Source organism: Mytilus galloprovincialis, chromosome 5 (assembly GCF_965363235.1).
Source record: "Mytilus galloprovincialis chromosome 5, xbMytGall1.hap1.1, whole genome shotgun sequence".
NCBI classification, from domain to species: Eukaryota; Metazoa; Mollusca; class Bivalvia; order Mytilida; family Mytilidae; genus Mytilus; species Mytilus galloprovincialis.
Window position 1 is genome coordinate 53,885,847 of NC_134842.1, and position 27,478 is coordinate 53,913,324.

At 33.1% G+C, this 27,478-nt stretch overlaps 1 protein-coding gene across 3 annotated transcripts in view; it reads left to right on the forward strand.

The window, feature by feature from the left end:
- The window catches only part of LOC143076040 (uncharacterized), a 52,290-nt gene extending 27,104 nt beyond the window's left edge, over positions 1–25,186 (forward strand). For 2 of the 3 annotated variants that reach the window (XM_076251660.1, XM_076251661.1), the window contains 6 exons: positions 8,867–8,914; positions 10,923–10,991; positions 11,534–11,602; positions 13,115–13,198; positions 14,664–14,717; positions 23,414–25,186. In XM_076251660.1, the coding sequence (XP_076107775.1) occupies positions 8,867–8,914; positions 10,923–10,991; positions 11,534–11,602; positions 13,115–13,198; positions 14,664–14,717; positions 23,414–24,720 (1,631 nt within the window). In that variant the 3' untranslated portion in view covers positions 24,721–25,186. The remainder of the gene's footprint in view (positions 1–8,866; positions 8,915–10,922; positions 10,992–11,533; positions 11,603–13,114; positions 13,199–14,663; positions 14,718–23,413) is intronic. The other variant, XM_076251662.1, reaches the window with a different exon arrangement.
- The last annotated feature ends 2,292 nt before the right edge of the window (positions 25,187–27,478 follow it).

Sequence of the window (27,478 nt, forward strand, 5' to 3'; positions counted from 1 at the left end):
TAGGACATTAGCAACATTAAAAAATATTTTACCACTGAAGCTTGGAAACAACTAAAAGTTAAGATCACGGAAAGAAGGGAAACATGCGACTGGATATGTATAAACTGTAAAAAAAACCTACACGATCAGGACTCGTTGGCATGTGATTGTTGTCTAGACTGGCAACATTTGAAATGTGCAGGGTTGAAATCTGTGCCAAAACAATCATATTGGATATGTAAAATTTGTTCGAAATCTTAACTAGTCAGTTACATGAATCTGTTATAATTGGTTTAAATTGATTTATTACTTGCTTCTTTAATTTTTATAAACTCAAGCTTTGATTTTAGTAGTTTTATATATTTTAAAATTTCAGTTTCTGTTTTACATTTTACTAAAAGATTATTTTAAAATATCATATCGGTATATTTTTAAATTATTAAAATGTTATTCTTTAAATTTTCATTTAAATTTTATAATAGTATTAATTTCTATCATGTTTTTCTTTTACAGGGACTGTACAGTTTCATTTTACATCATTGTGCATTTAAATTTGCAATGTTAATTATGTATCATTATTTAATAAATACAATTTGAAAATATTATTTTTCATACTCTTCACTCTTTCTACACGAAATCCCCATATTATCGATAATTTCCGTATATATTTCACGTTTCATTCCCGATCCGATGGCATTTTAATAGAAAACCGGATGTGGGTACGTGCAGCCTAGAACGGCAATTTGACTATTCGTGCCCACATGCGGGTACGCGCAGACACTGCCTTTTATAAATTATTTGTTTATAAATATATTGGGGACCAGAGTTTAAAAATAGTAAAATTAAAGAGATTGCTCTTAAAATTGTAAAAGTGTCATAATCACTAGTTTCAAGTGATATGTATAAAAGATAATGTTTTACATCAATGATACAATAACTTATGACTAACAGAAAGACATCAACATCTCAATAATTCCGAAGGGCCTGGGTTGCCGAGTGGTCTAAGTAGTTTATAACGACAAGTCAACACTAATATAAAATTGTTACCCGCTTAACTTTAGTATTTCTTGTAAAATCGAAAAATCACAGGTGCAAAGGATCAACAAGTATTATAACTTACATAATAGTTATTGAAATAAAAAACATAACAATGAAATAAGTGGAAACTTTCATACCATATTCAATTGAATATCACTACAAAACAGTAAAAGTCTTAAATAACCTATAAATGTATTTGGCTTTACTAACTTTTTACTCGATCAGTCTGAATTGGTCTGAATTCTAATCGACCCAAGTCGTAACCATACTCGACTGTGATGATGTGTACTTGACCCTTATCGTTGCCATTGAAAATAGTCTGAACTATTCCTTCACAAGGTTGAAACAGTCAACCCATTCCCGACCTGTACATGACCTATTTTTTTCAGTCGAAACAATACTCGACCAAAGGATTGAACAATACTTGACCAAATAACCTCTACTTTTTTTTTAAATTTAACTGTTAAATTAGATTTCTTTTTAACTGACATGACAAAAGCCACAACAAAATAAAGATATATATAGAAACAGATTTTTAGATCTTTACATGATTCTCAGATTCGTCAAATAGAGATACTTAAATCAAACTATCTTATGTAATAACTTAATTTATTTTTTTTTTCGTTTTCGTTTCGTGTCCTAGAGTATCTTCAGCACAGTTGTCAGCACTTCGGTGTTGACATGAATATCAATTATGTGGTCATTTTTATAAATTTCCTGTTACAAATGTGTTAACAAATCATTTTTTTTTCTCGAAAAACTAAGGATTTTTTTTATCCCAGGCATAGATTACCTTAGCCGTATTTGGCACATCTTTTTGGAATTTCGGATCCTCCATTCTCTTCAACTTTGTACTTGTTTGGCTTTATAACTAGTTTGATATGAGCGTCACTGATGAGTTACATCTAGACGAACCGCGCGTCTGGCGTACTAAATCATAATCCTGGTACCTTTGATAACTTTTTTCACCACTGGGTAGATGCCATTGCTGGTGGACGTTTCCTACCAGAGGGTATCATCAGCACAGTAGTCAGCACTTCGGTGTTGACAGGAATATTAATTATGTGGTCATTTTTATAAACTTCCTGTTAACAAAACTTTATTTTTTTCGAAAAACTAAGGATTTTCATATCCCAGGCAAAGATTACCTTAGCAGTATTTGACACACCTTTTTGGAATTTTGGATCCTCAATGCTCTTCAACTTTGTACTTGTTTGGCTTTATAACTAATTTGATATGAGCGTCACTGATGAGTCTTATGAAGACGAAACGCGTGTCTGGCGTACTAAATTATAATCCTGGTACCTTTGATAACTTTTTAGAGTGTTGTGAAGAAAAATATTTTCTTTTACCTACAAATTACACCTATACCGCGGGTAATTAAACCTTATTAAGATGCTTCTTCTTTGGCATGTGTGGTTTTTTTTTTTTTTTTTTTTTAACTTACCTTCCCTTAATTCTATTAAATAAAATTACGTAGGTTTCATGATAACATACAATAGTTATATAAATATCTTGTTAATGAGGTAACAACAGCCAACAAAATCACTGAAATTATTCAACCTTAATTTAGAAATGTATCTATTTCGATAATTTGGCATTCAATATATATAAAAATCAAAGAAATCAATAAAATTGTTCTTTTGCTGAGGGTGAAGTATAAAGAAGTACCTCTTGCTTTGGGTAAACTCATTAAAAAGATTACACCTGATCAGAGAGTATTAAATTCAAAATAACATTCATTCAAATTCCAACTTCCTGTTTAACTGAAATCGCAAGGCCTTTTGAAGTAATATACGAGTTTAAGAAAAATAGGGCGTTCCATTTACCTGTAAAACACACATGTACTGAGGAAAATAAACCTTATTAAAGTGCGTCTTGTTTGCCGTGACTTAAATTTTGTCAAACATTATTAAAATTAAATTGAGTAAATCTTGATTGTAACTTTGGAACTCATTTCCGTTTTGAAAGGGTTATCAAGGATTGCTATGGAAGTTCTATTATCATCATTATCATCATTATATTAAATTCTTGGTTTAAAAAAACAAAAGTGTAATTTTCAAAATTTATAAAGTTGATTTATATACAATTTGTATATAAACAAATATTATAGTCCGGCGGCTACAAGCATATTTCAGACGAATTGTGCACATCCTGCTACAAGCATGAAATTTGGCATAGACCTTCCTCAACTATTACTCTTTTATATCAGATAGGGAGGCATTTGAAAAAAATGTCTCACCTCCGGTAAATTCCAAAATGGCGGACTTCATACTTAAATCAGCCCAATATCAACGGCTAGTATTTGATAAGGTGTTATTATCATGCTACAACCATAATATTTGGTACAAATATTTGTTCTGTTCTGCTTTTAAATATTATATTGTTTAGATGTCTGCAAATATCCTTCTTCCTGTAAATTCCAACATGGCGGACATTGTACTAAAATATGCATATTTTTTAGGGAGGGTAATTGAAATGTGTTTAAACGTATTGCTACTATCATTACATTGTGCAGGAACCTTTCTTTGGTGATTCTAATGGATACAATGTATAAAAAATCTGTCTTTAAAACCCCTACTTCCGGTAATATTCCAAATGACGGACATAGAAATATCAATTCATTATTTAAATATTCAACTTTTTTTCAAAATGTAAAGAAAATGTAGTTTTTTGTGCTGGTCATTAATATTTTGGCTTTAAGTTATCCTCAAAATCCCTAATTCTATTCTGTTGTAAATGTTTAAATACAAAGTTGACACTTCTGGTAAAAAATGTGGCTTAATTTCAAAGATGAGTACTCAATACATTTCTTTGATGAAGAGTTTTGGATAGATTGATTAAAAAAAATCAGTATAATACTAAAACATTTTTAAAATTACAACTATTTGGCCAAAAATACATGTTTATTCACAGTCCTTACAACATGCACACAAAGCAGTGCACTGGAGACCCGATTTTCCACATTAACAACGACCGAGACATCCTTTCTTACCTTCACAATGTACAAGCTTTTGACAAAATGATGAGGCCTCAGAAAGAGTTTTTTAAAAGGGATCCTCTTTGTCCCTTCACCATCCATTATCGCCTGGACTGGGTAGCATAAGAGCCAATCCAATGCTCGTCCCCTAAACACCTTCCCTAGTATATTGCACGTTTTACATGCTGGAAAAGAGTAGACCAAGTTGAGGAAATAGCCTCAATTAGCCTTCCCTTTTGTGCAAATAGTTATTTTCTTGCTTCGTTAACCATATTAGCCCCATCTGATAAGTCTGTGCGATCTTATAGTAAAACCGGGAATTTCCGTTGATCAATCATCATTCTTTATGTTAAAGTCACATCTTTAAATGCAATCAATGACTCCCACGCAGTCTTTTTTCTTTCCAAGCAAAGAGAGAACCGTATCACAACCGGTAAAGGCATTGATCACAATAAGTGTGTGTGATAACTTATTGCCTAGTGCATTTGAAAGACCATTGATAGATAGTAATCCAAAGTGTTTTGCCTTCCCAAACACAATCCATAGTTCGTCTACCCCTATGTCACGGAATAGCGAATAAAATTGAGAATGGAAATGGGGAATGTGTCAAAGAGACAACAACCCGACCAAATAAAAAACAACAGCAGAGGGTCACCAACAGGTCTTCAATGTAGCGAGAAATTCCCGCACCCGGAGGCGTCCTTCAGCTGGCCCCTAAACAAATATATACTAGTCCAGTGATAATGAACGCCATACTAATTTCCAAATTGTACACAAGAAACTAAAATTAAAATAATACAAGACTAACAAAGGCCAGAGGCTCCTGACTTGGGACAGGCGCAAAAATGCGGCGGGGTTAAACATGTTTGTGAGATCTCAACCCTCCCCCTATACCTCTAACCAATGTAGTAAAGTAAACGCATAACAATACGCACATTAAAATTCAGTTCAAGAGAAATCCAAGTCTGATGTCAGAAGATGTAACCAAAGAAAATAAACAAAATGATAATAATACATAAATAACAACAGACTACTAGCAGTTAACTGACATGCCAGCTCCAGACTTCAATTAAACTGACTGAAAGATTATGATTTCATCATATGAACATCAGGCACAATCCTTCCCGTTAGGGGTTTAGTATCATACCATCATAACATATATGAGAAGAACATAACCCGTGTCATGCCAACAACTGTTTTTAGAATAAAAACAGTAATGACAGCATCATCAGTAACGACTGTTCGAATCATTGTTTTAGCAGCCTGTTCGAATCATGACTCGTTTAAGTTCGCGTTTCACTGCATCAGACACATGCACCATGATTCTAGTGTCAGCCTCTTAATGTGAACATGGTGCTAAACTTGAAATACATCACATGGTGGATAACTGTTACACTGAAAATCCTGAGCATTTGTTGCTGCAACTACCATACTCATCAAAAATTTTATCCACTCTTGTTACAGTTTCAAGGTATTTTATTAAGGTAAGGACATAATAATCAGCATACTCGTTAGCATGTTAGGAAACACCTTGAAACAATAGTGGATGTAGTCTCGGATGCGTACATAGACAATACTGGTAGTTTGAAGGCTGCTACAAGAAGCAAGAGCTACATTTTGGGGAAAGAGAATACACAGACGAATCCAGGGTCAAAACAAATTCCTCAAAATTGGCAAAGTGTTCTGAGAGATGACGACAATAAGAAAGACATTTTTAGTTTTCATTCACAGCAGCTTGCTCAATAAAATGTTGAGGAAAAGATAGTTGTAGCAACAAATGCTCAGGATGTTCAGTGTTATCCACCACTTGATGATGTTTCAAGTTTAGCATTAGTATTATTATAATCCTGTTACCTTTGATAACTATTAGCACCATCGAACAGTCGATACTGATGTCATAGCTGTTTCGCTATTCCGTGACATAGGGGCAGACGAACTTTGGTTTGCATTTGAAATGGGAAAAACTTTAGATATATAGCTATACATGACCTTCCAAATGCACTAGGCATTGAGAGATTACACGTTTGCTAGAAAAGGAACTGCGTTGGTGACATGGATGGCGTTTGAAAATGTGACTTAAGCATTTAGAATGAGTTCAAAGCAAGAAAACATGCGTTTTTGGGAGAGGAAAGACTTATTGAGGCTATTCCCACGACTCGGTCTAGCCTTTTTCAGCATGTAAAGCGTGCAATATACCATGGCGGCTATGAATGAGTAACAAGCGTGGAATTGGTTCCTATCCTAACTAGTCCATACGCTTATGAATGGCGAAAGAACAAATATGATCCATGGGAACCCTTATGAACTCTTAGTGAGGCCTCTTCATCTTATCAGGAGCTTGTACATTATGGATGTAAGAAACAATACCAGTCTTTGTAAATGTGGAAAATCAACTCTCCGATTGTGAATAAACATGTATTTGCGGGCTAACGAGTATGCTGATTGGGTGTTATGTCCTTACCTCAATAAAGTACCTTGAAACTGTAACACGAGTGGATGAATTCTCGGATGCGTATGGTAGTTGTAGCAACAAATGTTCAGGATATTCTATCTTATCCACCACGTTATGTATTTCAAGTTTAGCACAATGTTCACATTAAGAGGCAGACAATAGAATCATGGTGCATGTATCTGATGCAGTGAAACACGAACTTAAACGAGTCATGATTCGAACAGTCGTTACTGATGATGCTGTCATTACTGTTTCGCTTCTCCGTAACATAGGGGTATACGAACTATGGATTGTGTTTGGGAGGGTAAAACACTTTGAATTAATATCTATTAATGACCTTCCAAGTGCACTAGGCAATGAGTGATCACACACACTTATTGTGATCCATGCCTTTACCAGTTGTGATACAGTTCTATCTTTGCTTGAAAAGAAAAAAGACTGCGTGTGAGACATTGATGGCATTTGAAAATGTGACTTTAACATAAAGAATGATGACTGGTCAACCTAAATCACCGGGGTTTTACTATAAGATCGCACCACAAATTTAACAGATTGGGTTAACATGGTTAACGAAGCAAGAAAATAACTATTTGCGCAAAAGCGAAGGCTAATTGAGGCTATTCCCTCAACTCTATCTAGTCTTTTCCAGCATGTAAAACGTGCAATATACTAAGGCAGGTATTTAGGGGGACGAGCTTGGAATTGGCTCTTATGCTACCAAGTCCAGGTGATAATGGATGGCGAAGGGACAAAGAGTATCCCTTTTAAAAAACTCTTTCCGAGGCCTCATTATTTTGTCAGAAGCTTGTACATGTGGATGTAAGAAAGGATGATGTGAAAAATCATGTCTCCCGTAGACTGCCTTGTGTGCATGAGGTGTTGATCGTGAATGAACATGTCTTTTTAGCCGAATTGTAGTAGCAGTTTTAAAAATGTTTAGTACTTAAGCAATTTTATTTTGTTTTAATCAATCTATCCAAAACTCTACATCGAAGATATGGATTGAGGACTCATCTTTGAAATTTACGCCAGATTAATTTTTTTTTACCGGAAGTGATAACTTTGTTTTTAAACATTTACAGCAGAATAGAATAAGTGGTTTTGAGGATAACTTAAAGCCAGCACAAAAAACAATATTTTCTTTACATTTTGAAAAAAAGTTGAATATATAAAAAAAGAAATTGATATTTCTATGTCCGTCATTTTGGATATTACCGGAAGTAAGGGTTTTAAAGAAATATGTCTTATACATTGTATCCATAAGAAGCACCAAATAAATGGTTCCTGCACAATGTAATGATAGTAGCAATATGTTTAGATATATTTCAATTACCCTCCCTAAAACATAAGCTTATTTTAGTACAATGTCCACCATATTAGATTTTACCGGAAGTAGGGTTTTTCAAGACATCTAATCTATATAATATATCCAAAAGTAGTAAAAAACAAAGGTGTGTACCAAATATTATGATAGTAGCATGATTATAACACCTTTTCACATACTAGCCTTCGATATTGGGCTGATTTAAGTATGAAGTCCGCCATTTTGGATTTTACCGGAAGTGCGACATTTTTTTCAAATGCCTCCCTATCTGAAATAAAAGTGAAATAGTTGAGGAAGTTCTATGCCAAATTTCATGCTTGTAGCAAGATGTGCACAATTTTTCACAAAGCCGCCGTACTATTAGCTGCATTCTCAACTAAACTCATCTGACACCATAAATATATACTAGGCTTAAAAAATATCACAAAAATACTGAAAACAGAGAGTCCATTATCAAATGGCAAAATCAAACGAATGTTAATGTTGTAAATTGTCCAGTTACCATAAATTTTATCAAAACCGTTCCAAAAAATGTGAATAACATTGGAAATATAAGTCACAATTTAGTTTTGAGATTATTTGACAAGCTTGTTTTATTTTTATTTTTCAGGGGATATATATATATATATTAGTGTTGATGAACATTGTGTTGAATTTGTGTTATGTTTATTGTGAAATTGTGGTTCCAATGCTATATTGAATACATTTTTAATTTCAAATTGTTTTATAAATTTCTAGCCAGGGGATATAGCGGTTGCTAAAAACAGTTCCTGAAATGCAATAGATAGATAGTGTGTAGTATATGTTATTGAAATTTGGTTATTATATTTCACACAAATCAATCAAAAGCCAATATTATAATAGTATATGTAAATATTGGGCTTTTCAATACGCTACTTTGGCTTTTCAAAATCCTCGTAAAAATTAAAACAAGTTTTTTTAAATATACGCTTTAACAAACATTCTATTCCTGAAATTCCCAAGCGCGTCTACGAAAATAGACCCAACCATGCAAGATTAAATTTAATTTATGTATATCAATTTATATTTATATTTTTCTCACATGGCAAATTAAAATTCAACGTTGTTTCAGGTGATGCACCGCCACCACTTCCCCAACGAAATAATAGTACTTCTAAAAGTATGTAAAAATTATACAGTATACATCTTAGATATTAAATGAATTTGTGTCTGTGCTTTTTTGTCCAGTGGATTTATATTGAGTAAATTGGTCATGAGGCTCCATGTGTGGTCGGTAAATGACAAATGAGGATGGTCTAACTTGTGTTAGACCCTGTATTTAAGATACTCATAATATATTGTTTTAAATTCACGAAAAAGACATCAACTCACTTAAGCTGGGTGTATGTACTACTAGTACTTTTTATTTCACAGCACACACTTCATTCGATAATCTTTCACTTAAACAATTTGTTTAAATATTATACCAGTTGATCAGTTTGTGAGAGAACAATTCCAACTGCAATTTTATAAACGATGCTATTTTGATACTCCAAAATCCACTGAATAAGAACAATAACATGTATGTTATCTAAGCACGTGTACGTTAAGTTTAATTATGTAATAAGGGATTTAGGCCCTATGATTGTTAGTGTTTTGGATTTAACGCACTTAAGTCCAGATGATTTTGATTTCAATTAGTCCCCCTTTAGGTAACCCATATTTGCACTGTTGTGTGTGATGAATTGTGTCTGTTTACACCTAATGAATCTCAGTATTGAAATTTATATTAATATTAACCATTTGAAATTCCCTAGATGTGTTTGCACTCGATTGTAATGTACATGTCATAATTGATTGCAAAAGTAGCTCCAGTAAATCAAGTTCTGGGTTTTACAATTCATTTTTACGTTTTCTATTACTAATATTTTCTACCTTATCCATGTAAAAGCATGTCCCACGTCGTTAATATATCTTTCCTTGATGCGAATTTAACTTTATTTATCAGTGTTTTCAATTTGATAGACGTGCGTCTATGCGATTTGTCAGCATCGCAGTCATCTCGAATGACATCAGTGGTTGAATGGTCAAAGTTGTAGTTTCAGTGATTACTAACGCTATTCACGCTTTGGCAATGTGCGTTCGACTCCAATCTTAATAGACTTATTAGTAGATTGTAAGTTTTCCTGTCGTCAATATTAAAAAGATGATGTGGTATTATTGCCAATGAGACAACTCTCCACAAGATACCAAATGACACAGAAATTAACAACTATAAGTTACTATACGGCCTTCAACAATGAGCAAAGCCCATACATCATAGTCAGCTACAAAAGGCTATAAAAGGCCCCGAAATAACAATTGTAAAACATTCAAACGAGAAGACTAACGGCCGAATTTATATTCAAAAAGTGAACGGAAAACAAATATGAATCACATCAACAAACGACAACCACCAAATTAAAGTTGTTCCGAAAATTGTATTACAATCAAACTGTTCAGTGGGGTTTCAGACAATTGTCCAAATACAGACTGATCATTTCTTAATTTACTACAAGTGATGTATCTGAACAATACTAAAACCATACTAAATGTGTTCGAGCAGCACGAATTAGTAATTCATATCTGTATCTTTTGAAAATTTTGAGGATCAAAACGACATTTCTGTTCACATTTGGTTTACTAATGACGATAATAAATACCTAACCTGATTGTAATGTCACGTACTATTCTGAGAGGGGTCAAAGTCGGTGATGTCAAAATCTAAGATACGAAAGAATGTGCAAGACGTTCATATTCATTTCAGGTACAAATATTCCATGTTGGGAAACGAAATCTTGACGGCATTTATCAAACTCAATGCATTCAGTTTTTCCACTTGTGAAACCCGAGGTGTTCCACTTGAAAGAGTATGGTCAAGTTTCCTTTTAACATATCGTTATGGATTTTGAAGGTTGTCTGTTGCAAGGCAAAACTACTGTCCGTTTTACATACACAACTCTTTTTTTAATGGCAATTTAAGCATTCCATCAGTCATCCCGACAATAATTGTATGTGTGGTATGTCGAGATATTGCAGCTTTATAGACGATACTGCATCGAGTCGTTGTGTTTTATAAATTTTTATGTTTCAACCTTTTAAACCACTTATCGTCTATTATCTACCTTACTTTTCTAAATTATTTTCAGTCATAACTGGTTCACATGATAAACAGTTAGATACATCATCGGACTACGATTACGATGACACTTACTTAGGTATTAGTTATACTTTATTTTATACAATACGAATACACTGAATACAGGTCTGCCAACTCGCCCCACTTATAAAAATATCTTGCTTCCTTTAAGTATGTTAAATTACTGATAGTTCGTATCCAGTCGTCCTGTTGTAGTGGAATGTGTCGTGGCTTGATATGCTAAAGGTCTTGAGTTCGAATCCCAGCATATACACTGGATTTTTTCTACGTGAATTTTGATAGATAGTCTTTTCCGTATAATTTATTATTTTTTTCCTTTTCTTCCTCAAAAGTTTCCTTTTCACATATCGTTATGGATTTTGAAGGTTGTCTGTTGCAAGGCAAAACTACTGTCCGTTTTACATACACAACTCTTTTTTTAATGGCAATTTAAGCATTCCATCAGTCATCCCGACAATAATTGTGTGTGTGGTATGTCGAGATATTGCAGCTTTATAGACGGTACTGCATCGAGTCGTTGTGTTTTATAAATTTTTATGTTTCAACCTTTTAAACCACTTATCGTCTATTATCTACCTTACTTTTCTAAATTATTTTCAGACAAAACTGGTTCACCTGATAAACAGTTAGATACATCATCGGACTACGATTACGATGACACTTACTTAGGTATTAGTTATACTTTATTTTATACAATACGCAAAAAAAAAGTAATTCGTTTAATCACACCATTATGCCAGTTTAAGGATATGTGTATAACTTGAACAGTGCAGGGACGAGCAAATAATTAATAGTTATACCACGAGGACTTGGTGTGTCAGTGTAAGATCCCCCCGATGGCCGGAGGCCAGAGGGTGATCTTACACTGACACACCAAGTCCGAATGGGATAACTATTTTACATCCCAGCTGTTTTAGATTAGACGAAAAACCATTTACGATTTATAAAATCTAGTTTAGAATGCCACACAAGCATTATAATATACTTTATATATTACTACATGATGTATACCCTTAATGACCCCCTTATACGATGAGTAGATATCAAATAATGTCAACTCGCCCCACTGTCCAACCGGCCCACACTATATCGCCACTTTATAAAAAAAATGCCCCACTCTTGTTTACCTACTCGCCCCAATTTGAAAAAGTGTAAAATCAAATTAAACAATCAGTCTGACAACTGACTTATTAACGAAAAGGATTTAAACCCCACTGAATACAGGTCTGCCAACTCGCCCCACTTATAAAATATCTTGCTTCCTTTAAGTATGTTAAATTACTGATAGTTCGTATCCAGTCGTCCTGGTGTAGTGGAATGTGTCGTGGCTTGATATGCTAACGGTCTTGAGTTCGAATCCCAGCATATACACTGGATTTTTTCTACGTGAATTTTGATAGATAGTCTTTTCCGTATAATTAATTATAAGTTTTATCGTGGATTTGGCATTCCCGCCAAAATGTTACAGAACAAAGGAAAGCATGCACAACAAAGAAACTCAAACTGGGGTGATCCTTAGTATAGAGACAGTTTTTGTTTCTTTAAATGTTGCATTCACCTATAATTGCTAACAATTTTTCAAGTTATTTCATTGCTAGAAGAGGATTCCTCAAATCTTCAGTTAAACATCTCACTCATGAAAAGGTGTACTGTTTTACAAATCATTTGTATGTACTGTTTATAAATAGACTAGGGACCAGCGTTTGAAAATAGTAAAATTAAAAAGATGGCTCTTAAAATTGTACATGTGTCATAATCACTGGTGACCAGTGATATATAATTGATTATGTGTTTTTACATTAATGATACATCAACTTATGGCCGAAAGGCCTTAGCGACTGAGTAGTCTACGTATTTTCTAAAGAGGTCATTAGTCAGTCAACACTGATGAGAGATTGTGCCAAGCTTCTGCACTATGCGTTTTAAACAGATTGAATGTGGCCTGTTGCTAGACAAATTAACACTCTCTTTTGAAAATATCTCTCTTTGTAATGTCGTTTTACATGTTTTAATAACATCTTTAACTTGTCGAGCAACCATGTTTGTATCAAGTAGCAGCATTGCATAACTATATACGTTTCTACACTTCTTGTATCGAATTGTGTTGTTATACTTTTATTACCTAGCGTCCTATCAACCTTAAACCTTTCAAATCTCCTATTTTCTATATATTTTTTTCAGCACCGGCATTTTATGATAAGCAGTCTGGTAAACAAACGGATTACGATTACGCTTACACGAATTTAAATACCAAGACTTATGAAGGTACAAGTTTTAAAATTGAGAATGGAAATCGAGGATGTGTCAAAACTACCCAATCAAAGTGCAAAAAACAACACAAGGCCACTAATGGGTCTTCAACATGTTCAACACAGCGAGAGAGAAAAATGCACCCGGAAGCGGGCTACAACTGGCCCCTTTAGTTGAATGAAAACTTAACTTCAAAACATAAAAATGAATTAAACCCAACTGAGCTATTCTCATCACTTTGCGCCGTCGTCCGTCGTATCAAATTTAACCAAACGTAAAAAACAATCATCATAGGGTATGTAGAGTAAAACATGAGTCCGATGACATATTTTTTGTCTTATATCTCTAAAAACTAAAGTATTTAGAGCAAAGCTTTACCAAGTAAAACTGGTCATCAGGTTAAGATCTATCTGCACTGAAATTTTCAGACAATAGATATCAAAGGTACCAGCATTATAATTAAATACACCAGACGCGCGTTTCGTCTACATAAGACTCATCAGTGACGCTCACATCAAAATAATTATGAAGCCAAACAAGTACAAAATTGACGAGCATTAAGGACCAAAATTTAAAAAAGTTGTGCCAAATACGGTTTAGGTTATCTATTCTTCATGTTCATGTGATAAGAAAGTCCTATTTTTTTCGAAAAATTCAAAGTTTTGTAACAGGAAAATAAAATGACTATATATGATTGATATTCATGCCAACACCGAAGTGCTGACTATTGAGTTGCTGCCCCTGTATTGGTAATTTTAAAGGTTTTTTTTCAGTTTTTGGTTATGATCTATTTTAATAGATAGAGATAAACTGTACACAGAAAGGAGTACATTTTTGTAAATATTTGTAATCTTTTACACAAATATTTTCTTCTGAAAGTACCGAGACAAATTTAACCAACTTGTCCAAAATCATCATAAGGGTATCTACATAAAGGCAATGGTAGTAAAGATATAAATTATTAAAGGAAACAACTAAACAACAGAACACTGAAGCTCAACAAAAACAAACGACAATGAAACATACATAGAAACGAACTATTAGATAACAACTGCCATATTTCCGACTTGGTACAGGATATTTGTAAGAAAAAATGGTGGTTTGAACCTGGTTTACAAGTGATATGTTTAGTTAGCTATAAAACCATGTTAAATGAAACATTCCCTACATAAGGAATGAGGAAATGTACCAAATTAGGAATATGAAAATTGTTTTCCATTCGTTTGAAGTGAATGAGTTTTTAATTTTGCAACTTGAAAGGGAACTTTCCGACTTAATTTTTCACTGGAGTTCGATATTTATGATATTATATTTTTTACAGAGAAAAAAATATTAATATCTACAATCAAAACAATATCTTTTACAAAACATAACCTTCCATTGCGACTTTTAATCTGATTTTGCATGAAATTATCAACGTCATCCCTTGGTGTACTAAGTTCATTTCTACACATTTGTTTAAAGTATTTTATTATTTCAGACTATGCCAATGTATCAAAAGATATTTCTGAAGAACCTATTTATGAAGACATAGGTGAGAGTATGAATTAAATTAAATACAATAAAGTACAATGACAAATACAAATATCAATTAATACAACATAAGTTCCTCGACTATTTTCTGAAATCTCTTTTTAAATTCTTAAAAATTTGACATGTACTGACAAATGTATAGCCAAATTTGTAAAGAAAGTGTATTGCTTGAACCGTGGTCAAAATACTGTTTCAAGAAAAATGTATATGTATTACTACAGCCCGAGAAAAAGGGGTTATCTGAAAACACTTGTATTTATTTATTGCAGTGACCTTCATAACTTTTGACTGACATATCGTATTCTTAAGCATAGGATTTTAATACAAATACGAAGACGAATATTTTATCTCTCATAAAACTACAATAACATAGTTATAGCGAACATACATATATATAACGATAAGGTACAATTATTGCATGCATGTGTGAACAATTAATACAATGAAATCAACGTGAAGGACTGACTTTCACATGTTTAACTTTGATAAATTAACATAGTTTTTCTAATATAACAATATTTGATGAGTTAAAAAGTTGATCAAATTTAAAGATATTAGGGTTTGACCAACAGTATATCGGTAAAACATTCTTTATTTCCGACTTAAATGTTCCACAATGCATAATGTAATAGTACTCGTCACCAATGTCGTTTGAGTCACGGAGACGGCAGATTCTTTCTTCTTTCGGTAAACCTTGCCACCGTCCAGACTCAATCGGCAAGTGGTGACTACCGTATCTATGTCTGCATAATGTATAAATGAATTGTATTTTTCTTCGTCTACCTCGATTGATAGTTTTTCAAAATATTTTTGTTTTTTTATCGCATCTTTTTCATTTTTGAACGTAAAAAGTAAAATCACAATAGTACTTAACTCCGACTAAAATTCGAAACGCCAAAATCAAAAGCTCAAACATATCAAACGAATAGATCACTACTGTCATATTCCTAACTTGGTACAGGCATTTTCTTATGTCGAAAATGGTGGATTGAACCTGGTTTTATAGCTAACTAAACTTCTCACTTGTATGACAGGCGCATCTGATCCCATTTGAATGACAAAAATGCGTAAAAAAACATACACACATAATAGGTAAAAATGTCAAAAAAGGGGTACAGCAGTCAACATTGTGCTGTAATCTTAATAACTTAATCAACATTAAAGATCTAATACTTTTATCAATGGGTTTTTCATATGGATTTTCTCAATACGTCTCATAAGTTCCTTAAATATGCGTGAACCATGTCGTTTATATAACCTTTTTGAGTTTCTAAACGCCCTCCTTACCCGGCAACATTCTGTGTTAAACCAATCACGATGATGACATTTCCCGTTATTCGTTAAATAATACCCATAAGTTTTCTGTACAAGCTCCTCAAATTATTTTTATCAAATTGAGTAAAACATATCTCATTTCATTTACGATTTCATTTTAAAAGTATTTTTGTCAACATTTTAAACATTTTTAGTTTTTGTCATAATACAAGATAACAATTTCGATAGACTTTCTTTGTCAATAATGTCTTTATATTCATTCCATTTTCAAATATATGTACTATTTTCACCAGATTCTACATTTATATATACATTTGACACGGGTTGTGTTCTTCTCATATATGTTATGATAGTTTGCTACTAAACCCAAAACGGGAAGGATTGTGCCTGATATTCATATGATTAAATCATAATCTTTCAATCAGTTTAATTGAAGTCTGGATCTGGCATGTCAGTTAACTGCTAGTAGTCTGTTAATATTTATGTATTATTGTCATTTTGTTTATATTTTTTGGTTACATCTTCTGACATCAGACTCGGACTTCTCTTGAACTGAATTTTACTGTGCGTATTGTTATGCGTTTACTTTTCTACATTGGCTAGCGGGATAGGGGAGGGTTGAGATCTCATAAACATGTTTAACCCCGCCGCATTTGTGGCCTGTCCCAAGTCAGGAGCCTTTGGCCTTTGTTAGTCTTGTTTTATTTTAATTCTAGTTTCTTGTGTACAATTTGGAAATTAGTACGGCGTTCTTTATCACTGAACTAGTATATATTTATTTAGGGGCCAGCTGAAGGACGCCTCCGTGTGCGGGAATTCTCGCTACATTGAAGACCTGTTGGTTGTTTTTTCTATGGTCGGGTTGTTGTCTCTTACCTTAGCTGTATTTGGCAAAACTTTTAGGAATGTTGGTCCTCAATGCTCTTCAAATAGGTACTTTATTTGGCCTTTTTAACTTTTTTGGATTCGAGCGTCACTGATGAGTCTTTTGAAGACGAAATGTGCGTCTTGCGTATAAACTAAATTTAGTCCTGGTATCTATGATGAGTTTATTTGACACATTCCCCATTTTCATTCTCAATTTTATTTGATTGATTAGAATTACTAATATTGAGTACTTATTCAAGTGGACAATGAATATCAGAATATAAATTGCTAAAAGGTACCACATCAATAGTTTCTACTAAATACAATACATCTGCAATACTTATTGCATAATTAACGACACTTGTATTCTTGCTCGTAGTTTAATCTTTTCATCATTTTCCATCCGACAATTCTTAATATACATGTTGTTATTCTTACAAAATTATATAAAAATTCCACCATAGATATAGGAAGATGTGGTGTGTGTGCCAATGAGACAACTCTCCATCCAAATAACAATTTAAAAAAAAATAAACCATTATAGGTCAATGTACGGCCTTTAACACGGAGCCTTGGCTCACACCGAACAACAAGCTATAAAGGGCCCCATAAATTCCTAGTGTAAAACCATTCAAACGGGAAAACCAACGGTCTAATCTATATAAAAAAACGAGAAACGTTAACACTTAAATCAGTACTGTGTCGTTTCCTTTGGATACCCAATTTGTCTAAGATATTTACATTTATTTACTAAATTCATTAATATCTAGTTTTGTCAACGATTAATCGTCCGAACGACCGAATACCAAAAACGCTAACCGGTTAACCGGACTTTTTTTTAAATCTTAATAGATTTGATATAAACTTGTATTGAAATCATTAAATTGTTGTGTTTTCTTTGTAAATTGTCGTCGTGGTAATTAATTTGACAGATCAATTGTCCAGTACATTGATTGATATTGTTAATCAAAAAATATAAAATTAATTAGAACTTGTCTCTCAGCTCGCGGCAAGATCTTAAGGAAACATAATTAGTTTCATGTTTTTTAACAGTAATTTTTAATCAGTAATACGATTAAATTTTGGGCGCAGACCATTTGAGCGAAAAAAGAAAAGTACTAGGAGACATTTGAGCGCCGACATTAGATCCCATTTAAACGCCGGACTAATCTGCTCACCTGAATTTTCGTTAGTCCATTTTAGCGAAAATGTACCTGGTTGAATAATGCTCACCTTACTATATATTCCATGAACAGTAATTTATATTGGTTTGTACGACTTTGCCCCCCGCAGAGCTATAGAAAAACAGTACATAAACGGGTGTTACACGGACTCTTTTTAGTTGTTACACGGACACTTTTTATGAATAGAATCACTCGTGCATGATCAGTGAGTTCATGGGCACATTAACTTTCAATTAGATTTGAACTTTTTGGTTCACCGACTTATTTCCTGTCTTTTTATTGAACAAAATATTTACATTCGCATCAATATCTTTTTCCAAATATTTCCAGTTTAATACTATTCATATTAGTACACTAAGGGATTAGACATTTAACTTCAAAAGGGGTATGGTTTTCTCCTAATAAAAATCGATATTTTGATCCCAAATTTTATGAGAAAAAATTTATTATGGTCAAGCAAATGACAAATTAATGTTTTGCATGATTCCTGATTTTCCGAATACCGTTAATAGTGCTCAGTAATTTAAACAAAAACATTTAGGTGATGGCGTTGAAAAGTAAATAGTTAATATACTAAAAAAAAGAACATATCGCCCCCTTTATGAAGCAAAATATTCGGTCAATACATGTTTTCTTCAATATATGGACATGAATAGTATTTTGGACAATGCTGATAGTCAAGAAATGATGATACTGACGTGTATAATTTAATAAAAATAAGACAGGACATAAGTAAATAAAAAGCAAATCTAATATCAAAAGATAAAATCCCTATCAACTCACCAATGCATGATTTATCCTATAAACAAAAAGTGTTCATGTAATACACGTCCAAATAAGCAGCAAATCTAGAAGAAAAGCATTCAACTTATGTCATCAATTTTGGGCGGTAAGCTGCGATCAAAAGTTGCAGATCTAGAGACGAGCATGAATTAAAAAAAAAAATCAAAGTATATGCCTGAATATATATAATATTAAGACAAAATCCATTTTTTTATAAACATTTCATTCACTAATGAAGTAGGAAATTCATTCTTTTGATACATTTTTATTGTTTATATCGAATTTATATCAGTGGCGGATCCAGGTCCAAATCCAGGACAAAACAGGTCGGGGGGGGGGGGGGGGGGGGGTGGTGGGTGTCCAACTTTATGTCCCAATTTAAATGCATTGATCGTCCAAAAAAGGGTTGTTCCAACCCCCGCGACCCCCACCACTGAATATTAAATTCATGTATTTGGCAACAAACGCGCGATTTTTACGATTTTTTTTAAGGGGAATGCGCGGGGGGGGGGGGGGGGGGGGGGGGGGATGGAATGGCACATCCTGCATTTTTTCATCAAAAATAAAGATCAAAGCCTGTTTATCTTAAAATGAATTAGCCACCCCCCCCCCCTTTTCCCCCTCACCGCTTTCCGTTACGTTCATCAAAAAATCAAACGTTATCTTAAATTACCACTAAAATATTTCTTTAATATACAAATGTATTACTTTTTTACGAAGTTGCATTTTAAAAAGTCTTAAATGCGTACAACATTTATCTTTTACTTGAAACGGTTCCTTTTTTTATCAAATTATTAGATTCCTGATTTTTTTTTCTTGAAATTTTTTTCTTGAAAAAATCTCGGTGGAAGGGAAATGAAAAAAAAATGTTTTTATACTATAACTAACATTTACTGCTTTATGGCTATCTAAGTGTCTCAAATGTTTAGTCTTGCTAAAAGTATTATTACTTTCTTGAAACGTCGTACAAGTCAGATAAAAAAACAAAAGTAACAAAAAAAAACAGGCCGGTTACAACCAGCCGAATAGTTTTTCTGCACTTGACCTGACTACTCGTGCAGACAAACTATCCGGCAACGCTTGTTACCGGCCTGTTTCTTTGTTACCTTTGTATTTTATCTAATACTTAATGTTTAAGTTGTTGATAATTTCATCGTGGAAGTTGTTGAAACGAACAAAGAAAAAAACAAACAACATATATAAATATACGAAGTATAGAGGAATGTGCACCACAATCGAGACAAGATAAAGAGCAGTTCATAATGCAATTCTATGAACAGTATTATACAGGGGGTATATCTAGAGCCCCTTTACGTACGTTCTCTAGGTATTAAATTCCAGGCTAGAACAGACTTTTAACATTTGATTTGACCTTTTGGACTTTTAGTGCTGTATTTTAATTGAAAAGTTTTATATCGTTTTATGTTGTGCTGTCTTGAGTCTATTAGTGCTGTATTTTAATGGACATGTTTTATATTGTTTTATATTGTGCTGTATTGAGTCTATTAAACATTTTTTAATTTATTATATATTATTTATTTACTAAAAAGGGTTAAAAATATTTCGCTTAAATGGGCTTTGACTTTTTTAATTTTTTCTAAAATGGGCGCTCAAATGGATTTCTACTTTGGCGCTCAAGCTACCTATTTTTTTCGTTAAAATGTCCTATCAATGCGCTCAAATGTCCTCCGACGTACATTTTACGATTTACTTCATTATTTCATTTTTTATCTTATATTGTGTAGACCTACATCTGAATGTGCAATCTCCGTCGTGCATATATTTGTCATACTTTTAAACTAAATGCTAACTCAAAAACTGTAAAAAGCAAACCAACGTGAATGTAATCAATGTATAATACTTGATGGTACGAATATCAGGATTAATCGATTTTAATTGAAACACCTTACATTATTTTAGGAGACAACAAGACAAAAAAGAAAAATCATCGGTTTCAGACATATTTAATTCTACGAGATCAAGACGGTTTTTTTTATTTTTTAATTTGAAGTTAGTACAAACGCCATTGTTGATACTGTGTATTTGATTATTAAAAGTCAAACTTCCTCAGGAATCTTCACAGACAAGCCTTATAAAACCAAAGGCCAAACTTCAATTCATCGTATTATAAAAACGTAAATATATGACTAGGATGGAATGGTGTCACATTGACACTCATACCACATCTTCTTTTATCGATGTGTAGGGTACTATTGGCCTTCACACATTAACTTAGACTACCGGTTAACCGGTTAATCGGTCGAACGATTATACGAGTAACCGGTTAGGCAAAAGTGTACGATTTGACAACACAATTAATATCAATTAAATTATGTGCTAAAATCATATGTGTCTACTATAACATTAAAATCTTGTAAACTCGATGTTCTACTATTAAAATCACCTAGAAGACAAATATACTAATTTGTTCTTTGGAACTCACAAATTTCTAATTCTAGATCTATATCTGAAAATGCATTTTTTGATAAATATATAGAAATCATTACTATCCACATAAGATATATCATTGACAAGATCGTTTATTCCAAAAAGACTTTGGACATGGATGTCATTACTGAAGCTATTACACTGGAATATCATCATGTTGATATATGAAGAGTTCAGTTTTATGTACAAACAAATAAATCAAAAAGATAATATTGGCTAAAATAAGATAGACTGAGTCACATTTTCAAAGATGCATGTTTTGAAAAATAAAATTAAAAAGGGTATCACCAGCCCAGTCGTTAGCACTTCAGTGTTGACATGAATATCAATTATATGGTATTTTTATAAATTTCCTGTTACAAAACTTTTGATTTGTTTCGAATAACTAAAGATTTTCATATCCCAGGAGTACATTACTTTAGTCGTGTTTGGCACAACTTTTTGGAATTTTGGGTCCTAAATGCTCTTCAACTTTGTACTTGTTTGACTGAACAACTGTGTTTATCTGAGTGTCACTGATATGTCTTATGAAGACGAAACGCTCGTCTGGCGTATTAAATTATAATCCTGGTACCTTTGTTTTGTTTACTATTAGTTTGTATGATAAAGAAGTTTTGCGTTATTTTCTATGCTAAATTTTGATAACCTTTTAAATACGCTTTTTTGTAAGTCCAGAAAGGACTCTTTAAGAAAGTTTTTTTTCGTCTTTTCAATACTAACAATATATGAAGAGTAGTACAAGCCGAGATTAGTCTGACGTCCAACGGCTGTTTTGCCAGGCACGCTGGGACAATGGGACGTCAGAGCTCATCCCATATCACAAAGTGGATATTTGCCCGTCGAAAATAGATGCGCCGCTTCGTCGCTTCTGGTGCCAATTAACGGCATTGGAATTATATAAATATGATATCAATTTGTTCATTTTTCATTTTATCTCTTCATTTATATAAGTTTTATTTACCTGTCACCCTTTATTCTCTCATATTTAGAGAGTTTTCACAGTCACCCATCGATTCTGGCATTTTAACTTTTATTTTTGAAAGATTGTCATTCGATCAACGAGAAAAAAAAGTAAGGCACAATGGATTATGGGAGCTGATTTATGCAAATGACCCTTGGTAAATATGAATATATAATCTAACACCTCGTTCATTTACGATGCAAGTAATGTAAATGTCTGAGAGCTTCCGATTATTATCATGGTTGGCTATAAAATGTTTAATACCAATCTCCTATAAAGGAGGTGAAAAATCGTGGTTGGCTACTTAATGGTTAATATCGATCTCCTATATATAGGAGGTGAAAAAAAACATAAATATTTGCATATTTGCATCTCCAGGTCGCGAATTCTCTCGTAAGTTGACGTCCATTTGAAAATAAAAGTAAATATGTCTAAATCGATAGGTCACTGTAAAAACTGTCTAAATATGAAAAATTAAAGGGTGGCAGGAAGATGAAACTTACATCAATGAAGAGAAAAATTAAAAATGAACAAATTGACACCCGATTTATATTATTCCGCGGCCGTTTTTCGGCACAAGAAGCGACGAAGTGGCGCATCTTTTAAGACGGACAAATATCAACTTTTTGATATGGGACTAGCTCTGACGTCACAGGGCCACAGCTTGTCTGGAAAAACAGCCGTTGCACGTCAGAGTAATCTCGGACTAGAGAGGTACATGTGTGATTTATACATTTCATAGAATGTTCGTAGTAACTCTAAAGGTACTTACTAGATCGACAATTAGAAAAAGAATATTTTCAGTTTCTTTACAGTTTTAAACAGTAAATAAAGTTATAATGAAGAAAAGTTAAATGTTAAATTTTTGAAATTATCACCTGCAGTTTTCGTATTTGCATAATATAATCATTGATCACTAACATGCAGTTGTGTGCTATTATGATATGTACGTTAGACATATCCACTGTCGCAAGCAGCATATAACTGCTTGCACGTCTTTTGTATAATAAAATGATATCTGGTTTCCATTTGACTATGTTTTGCTATAACATTAATTTCAGGATTCTCTTTTTAATGCTTCGTAAATAAATGGTTTCTTGATGAGGTCATTTTGCACTCTATGGTCGTATTATCAAGACATTAAGTTCCTTTTTATTAACATATGTTTGTAAATTTTAGACATCTTCAATCAGCTAAGAATTGTAATGGTTGGAAAAACAGGATCGGGTAAGAGTGCAACTGGTAATGCTATACTTGGAAAGAATTTTTTCAAATCGAAAGTGGCAGGCTTGTCTGTTACTAAAGAGTGCCAACGTGGTGAAATCGAAATTGATGATCGCAAAATCATTGTAGTTGATACTCCCGGATTATTCGATACCAAATTATCACCTACAGAAATTGAAGAAAATATCCTTAATTGTGTTCATATGACTTTTCCAGGACCACATGTATTTTTACTTGTGCTCCAGATTGGTAGATTTACTGCAGAAGAAATCGAATCCCTTGACCAGTTATTTGATATATTTGGAAAAGAAATGGCAGCTTTTTCGATTATTCTATTTACTAGAGTGGATGAATTAGAAAATCAAAATGATACTATTGAAGATTATATAAAAGAATCGGGCTCGCCATTGACAGGGTACATAGAGAAATGTCACGGGCGTTATTTCGCTCTAAACAATTCAGCTACAGCGGGGAAAAAAGAGGAAATGGTTAATAAATTACTAAATTTGATCGACGATGTCGTCAACCAAAATCAGAGCATGTGCTTTTCAAACAATATGTTTAAAGACGCTAAAATAAGTGTGCATGAATCACGAAAACAGATAGAAATCGAAAATTTAAAAGAAATTGAGCAAATTGAACAAGTGTACGGAAAACAAGTTGACATAAATAGAGAAATAAAGAAACAAAAACAAGAAGAATTTAACATGCAAGCAGAACGTAAACACAAGCTTGAGGAACAAAAGAAAAGAATGAAAAATTCCAAATTGTCTTTTAAAAAAGATGGAGATGAAAGAAATACTCTTACACCGGATTCGGAAGAAATTGAAGACCTTTATAACGAAATTTACAAAGCAAATATCCTGTTAAATGAGATAGAAAGAGAGAAGGAAGAAGCAGAAGATGATTATGAAAAAGTTAAGGAAGGTTTTATAGAGATAGTAAAAGAAACTAAAACGAAACAGAATCAGCGAATGTTCGCATTGAAAACCACTGACTTTTACGATCAAATGAATTCAGCAGTTGAGGAAATGAAATCAATCGATGAAAAACTTCAAGAAATTGCGAAGAAAATGAACGAGGAAGGAAACAGTCAAAATATGACCATCCAAAAAGAATTACAGAGAGAAGAAAACGAGCTACATTCTCAAATGGATAAAGTCTTTTCTGATCATCGCATGTATCTAGAACAAATGAGAAAAAAGTCGAAGGAGATGGAAAAACAACTGACAAAAAAAGGAAAATTGTGTCGTGTTATGTAGCTTAACAAAACTAAATGTAGAAATTAAGAAATTTGGCTACCGAAATAAAAACAAAGAAATGTAATCAGAACAAGACGTCTCATTGTACATTAGTCTTCATGTATATATATAAAAAGGAAATAAGAACGAAAAATACATGCTGTCCTAACGAAACGTTTAAAGTTTCAGTGTACAATTATTCACATTTGGTGTTATTTCTCAAACGATATTGATGACACAGTGAACTAATTGATGTGTCTATGCATATCTTTTTTCATTGTTATCAATTGCCATTTAATTCTTTCTTTGTAACTTATCACCTACATGTATGTATGTATGACACTTTTTCAGACTATTTCTACTAAAAGAAAACTAACCGGCGTCATATATCTAAGTGTGACGAAAGTTGAATAAAAAAAAAGACTCCAAATTGCGTTGGTAAAATTAAAATGCGATGGTTTATCCGAATTGAAGATAATTATTGATAACAATCACTGGTAAACACAATGCAACTAAAAAGTTATGCGTGTCTGTCTATATTTAAAGACTAAGCCACTATATCCACGATTTTGTCAAATCGTCATCGACTGCGTCGTCCGAAAGCACATTTGGTGGCCGGACAATAACTTTAGTTTAAGTGAATGGATCTCTATGAAATTTAACAAGAAGGTTCAATACCACAAAAGAAAGGTTGGGATTGATTTTGGGGGTTATGTTCAAAAAAGTTTAGGAAATAGAGGCCAAAAAGAGGCCCATATAGACATTTGTGTAGTTTCGAGTCAATAACTTGTGTTTAAGTAAATAAAAATCTCTGAAGTTATACTACAAGTTTCCAGACTACAAAGGGGTGATCATGGAGGGTTATGGCTTAAATCTTATAGCAATTAGGTGCAAAAAAGGGTTTTTTTCTGGTTAAAGGACAATTGAGACAATTAAAAACCAATGTAAGGGAGGTAATCCAATTCATTTAAAGAATACTGTTTTATATCATATGTTTGATTATCTCCCTAACACTGCTTGGAAAATTATGTTTTAAGAAATTATGATTGAATTCAGATGATTGCTGTAAATTTATTTTTAGAAGTTACTACTAATAAACATTTTGAATCTGTTCAAAGTTTTGATTTTTCTACCCTGTATACCACATTGCCTCACATTCTCATTAAGAAAAAATTCACACACCTAATTAAATGGGCATTCAAAAAATCAGAATGTGAATATATATGTTCAAACTCTTTTAGGTCATTTTTTAGTAGCAATAAACAAAAAAACTATGTTAATTGGACATGCTTTGATACTATATATGCCCTTGAATTTTTACTAGATAACATTTTTGTTCGCTTTGGGGATTCCGTATATCGTCAGATTATCGGAATTCCAATGGGGACTAACTGTGCACCACTTATTGCGGACCTGTTTTTGTATTGTTATGAGTTACAATTTATGACAAAAATAAGCAAAGACCCATCGAAACAACATCTGATAAACAAATTTAATAATACTTTTAGATATTTGGATGATATTTTGGCTCTCAATAATGACGACTTCAGTATGTATATTAATGAAATTTATCCTGTTGAACTTACTTTAAATAAAGCTAATACTAACAATGACCACTGCCCTTTTCTCGATCTTGATATCTATATCACTAATGGAAAGCTGAATACTAAAATTTATGATAAAAGGGATGATTTTTCATTTCCTATCGTTAATTATCCGTTTTTAGATGGTGACGTTCTATCTCAACTTGTACGATTCGCTCGTGTATGTAACAATGTTTTAGATTTTAACGAGAGAAATTTATGTATTACTGAAAAATTATTACACCAGGGTTTTCGATATCACAAACTAGTCAAAACATTTACTAAATTTTATCATCGGTATAAAGACATTATTCGTAAATATAGCTCAACATGCAGACTTTTAATACGTTCAGGTATTTCACATCCAATTCTTATGGTAATATTCTTTATAAAGCACAAAGGTGTCAGTATTCACCTCAGAAACTTACAAAACCTTTGAATAGACTTATTAAGAAGGGATATAATTACGATACTGTTGTCAAGTCATTAAAGATTGCATATTTTGGCGTTAATATTGAGTCATTGATAAGGTCTTTGCATCGGAACTAAACACATTTATTCTAAAAACAGTTGTTGGCATGACACGGGTTATGTTCTTCTCATATATGTTATGATGGTATGATACTAAACCCCTAACGGGAAGGATTGTGCCTGATGTTCATATGATGAAATCATAATCTTTCAGTCAGTTTAGTTGAAGTCTGGAGCTGGCATGTCAGTTAACTGCTAGTAGTCTGTTGTTATTTATGTATTATTGTCATTTTGTTTATTTTCTTTGGTTACATCTTCTGACATCAGACTCGGATTTCTCTTGAACTGAATTTTATTGTGCGTATTGTTATGCGTTTACTTTACTACATTGGTTAGAGGTATAGGGGGAGGGTTGAGATCTCACAAACATGTTTAACCCCGCCGCATTTTTGCGCCTGTCCCAAGTCAGGAGCCTCTGGCCTTTGTTAGTCTTGTATTATTTTAATTTTAGTTTCTTGTGTACAATTTGGAAATTAGTATGGCGTTCATTATCACTGGACTATTATATATTTGTTTAGGGGCCAGCTGAAGGACGCCTCCGGGTGCGGGAATTTCTCGCTACATTGAAGACCTGTTGGTGACCCTCTGCTGTTGTTTTTTATTCGGGCGGGTTGTTGTCTCTTTGACACATTCCCCATTTCCATTCTCAATTTTATTAATTTTTA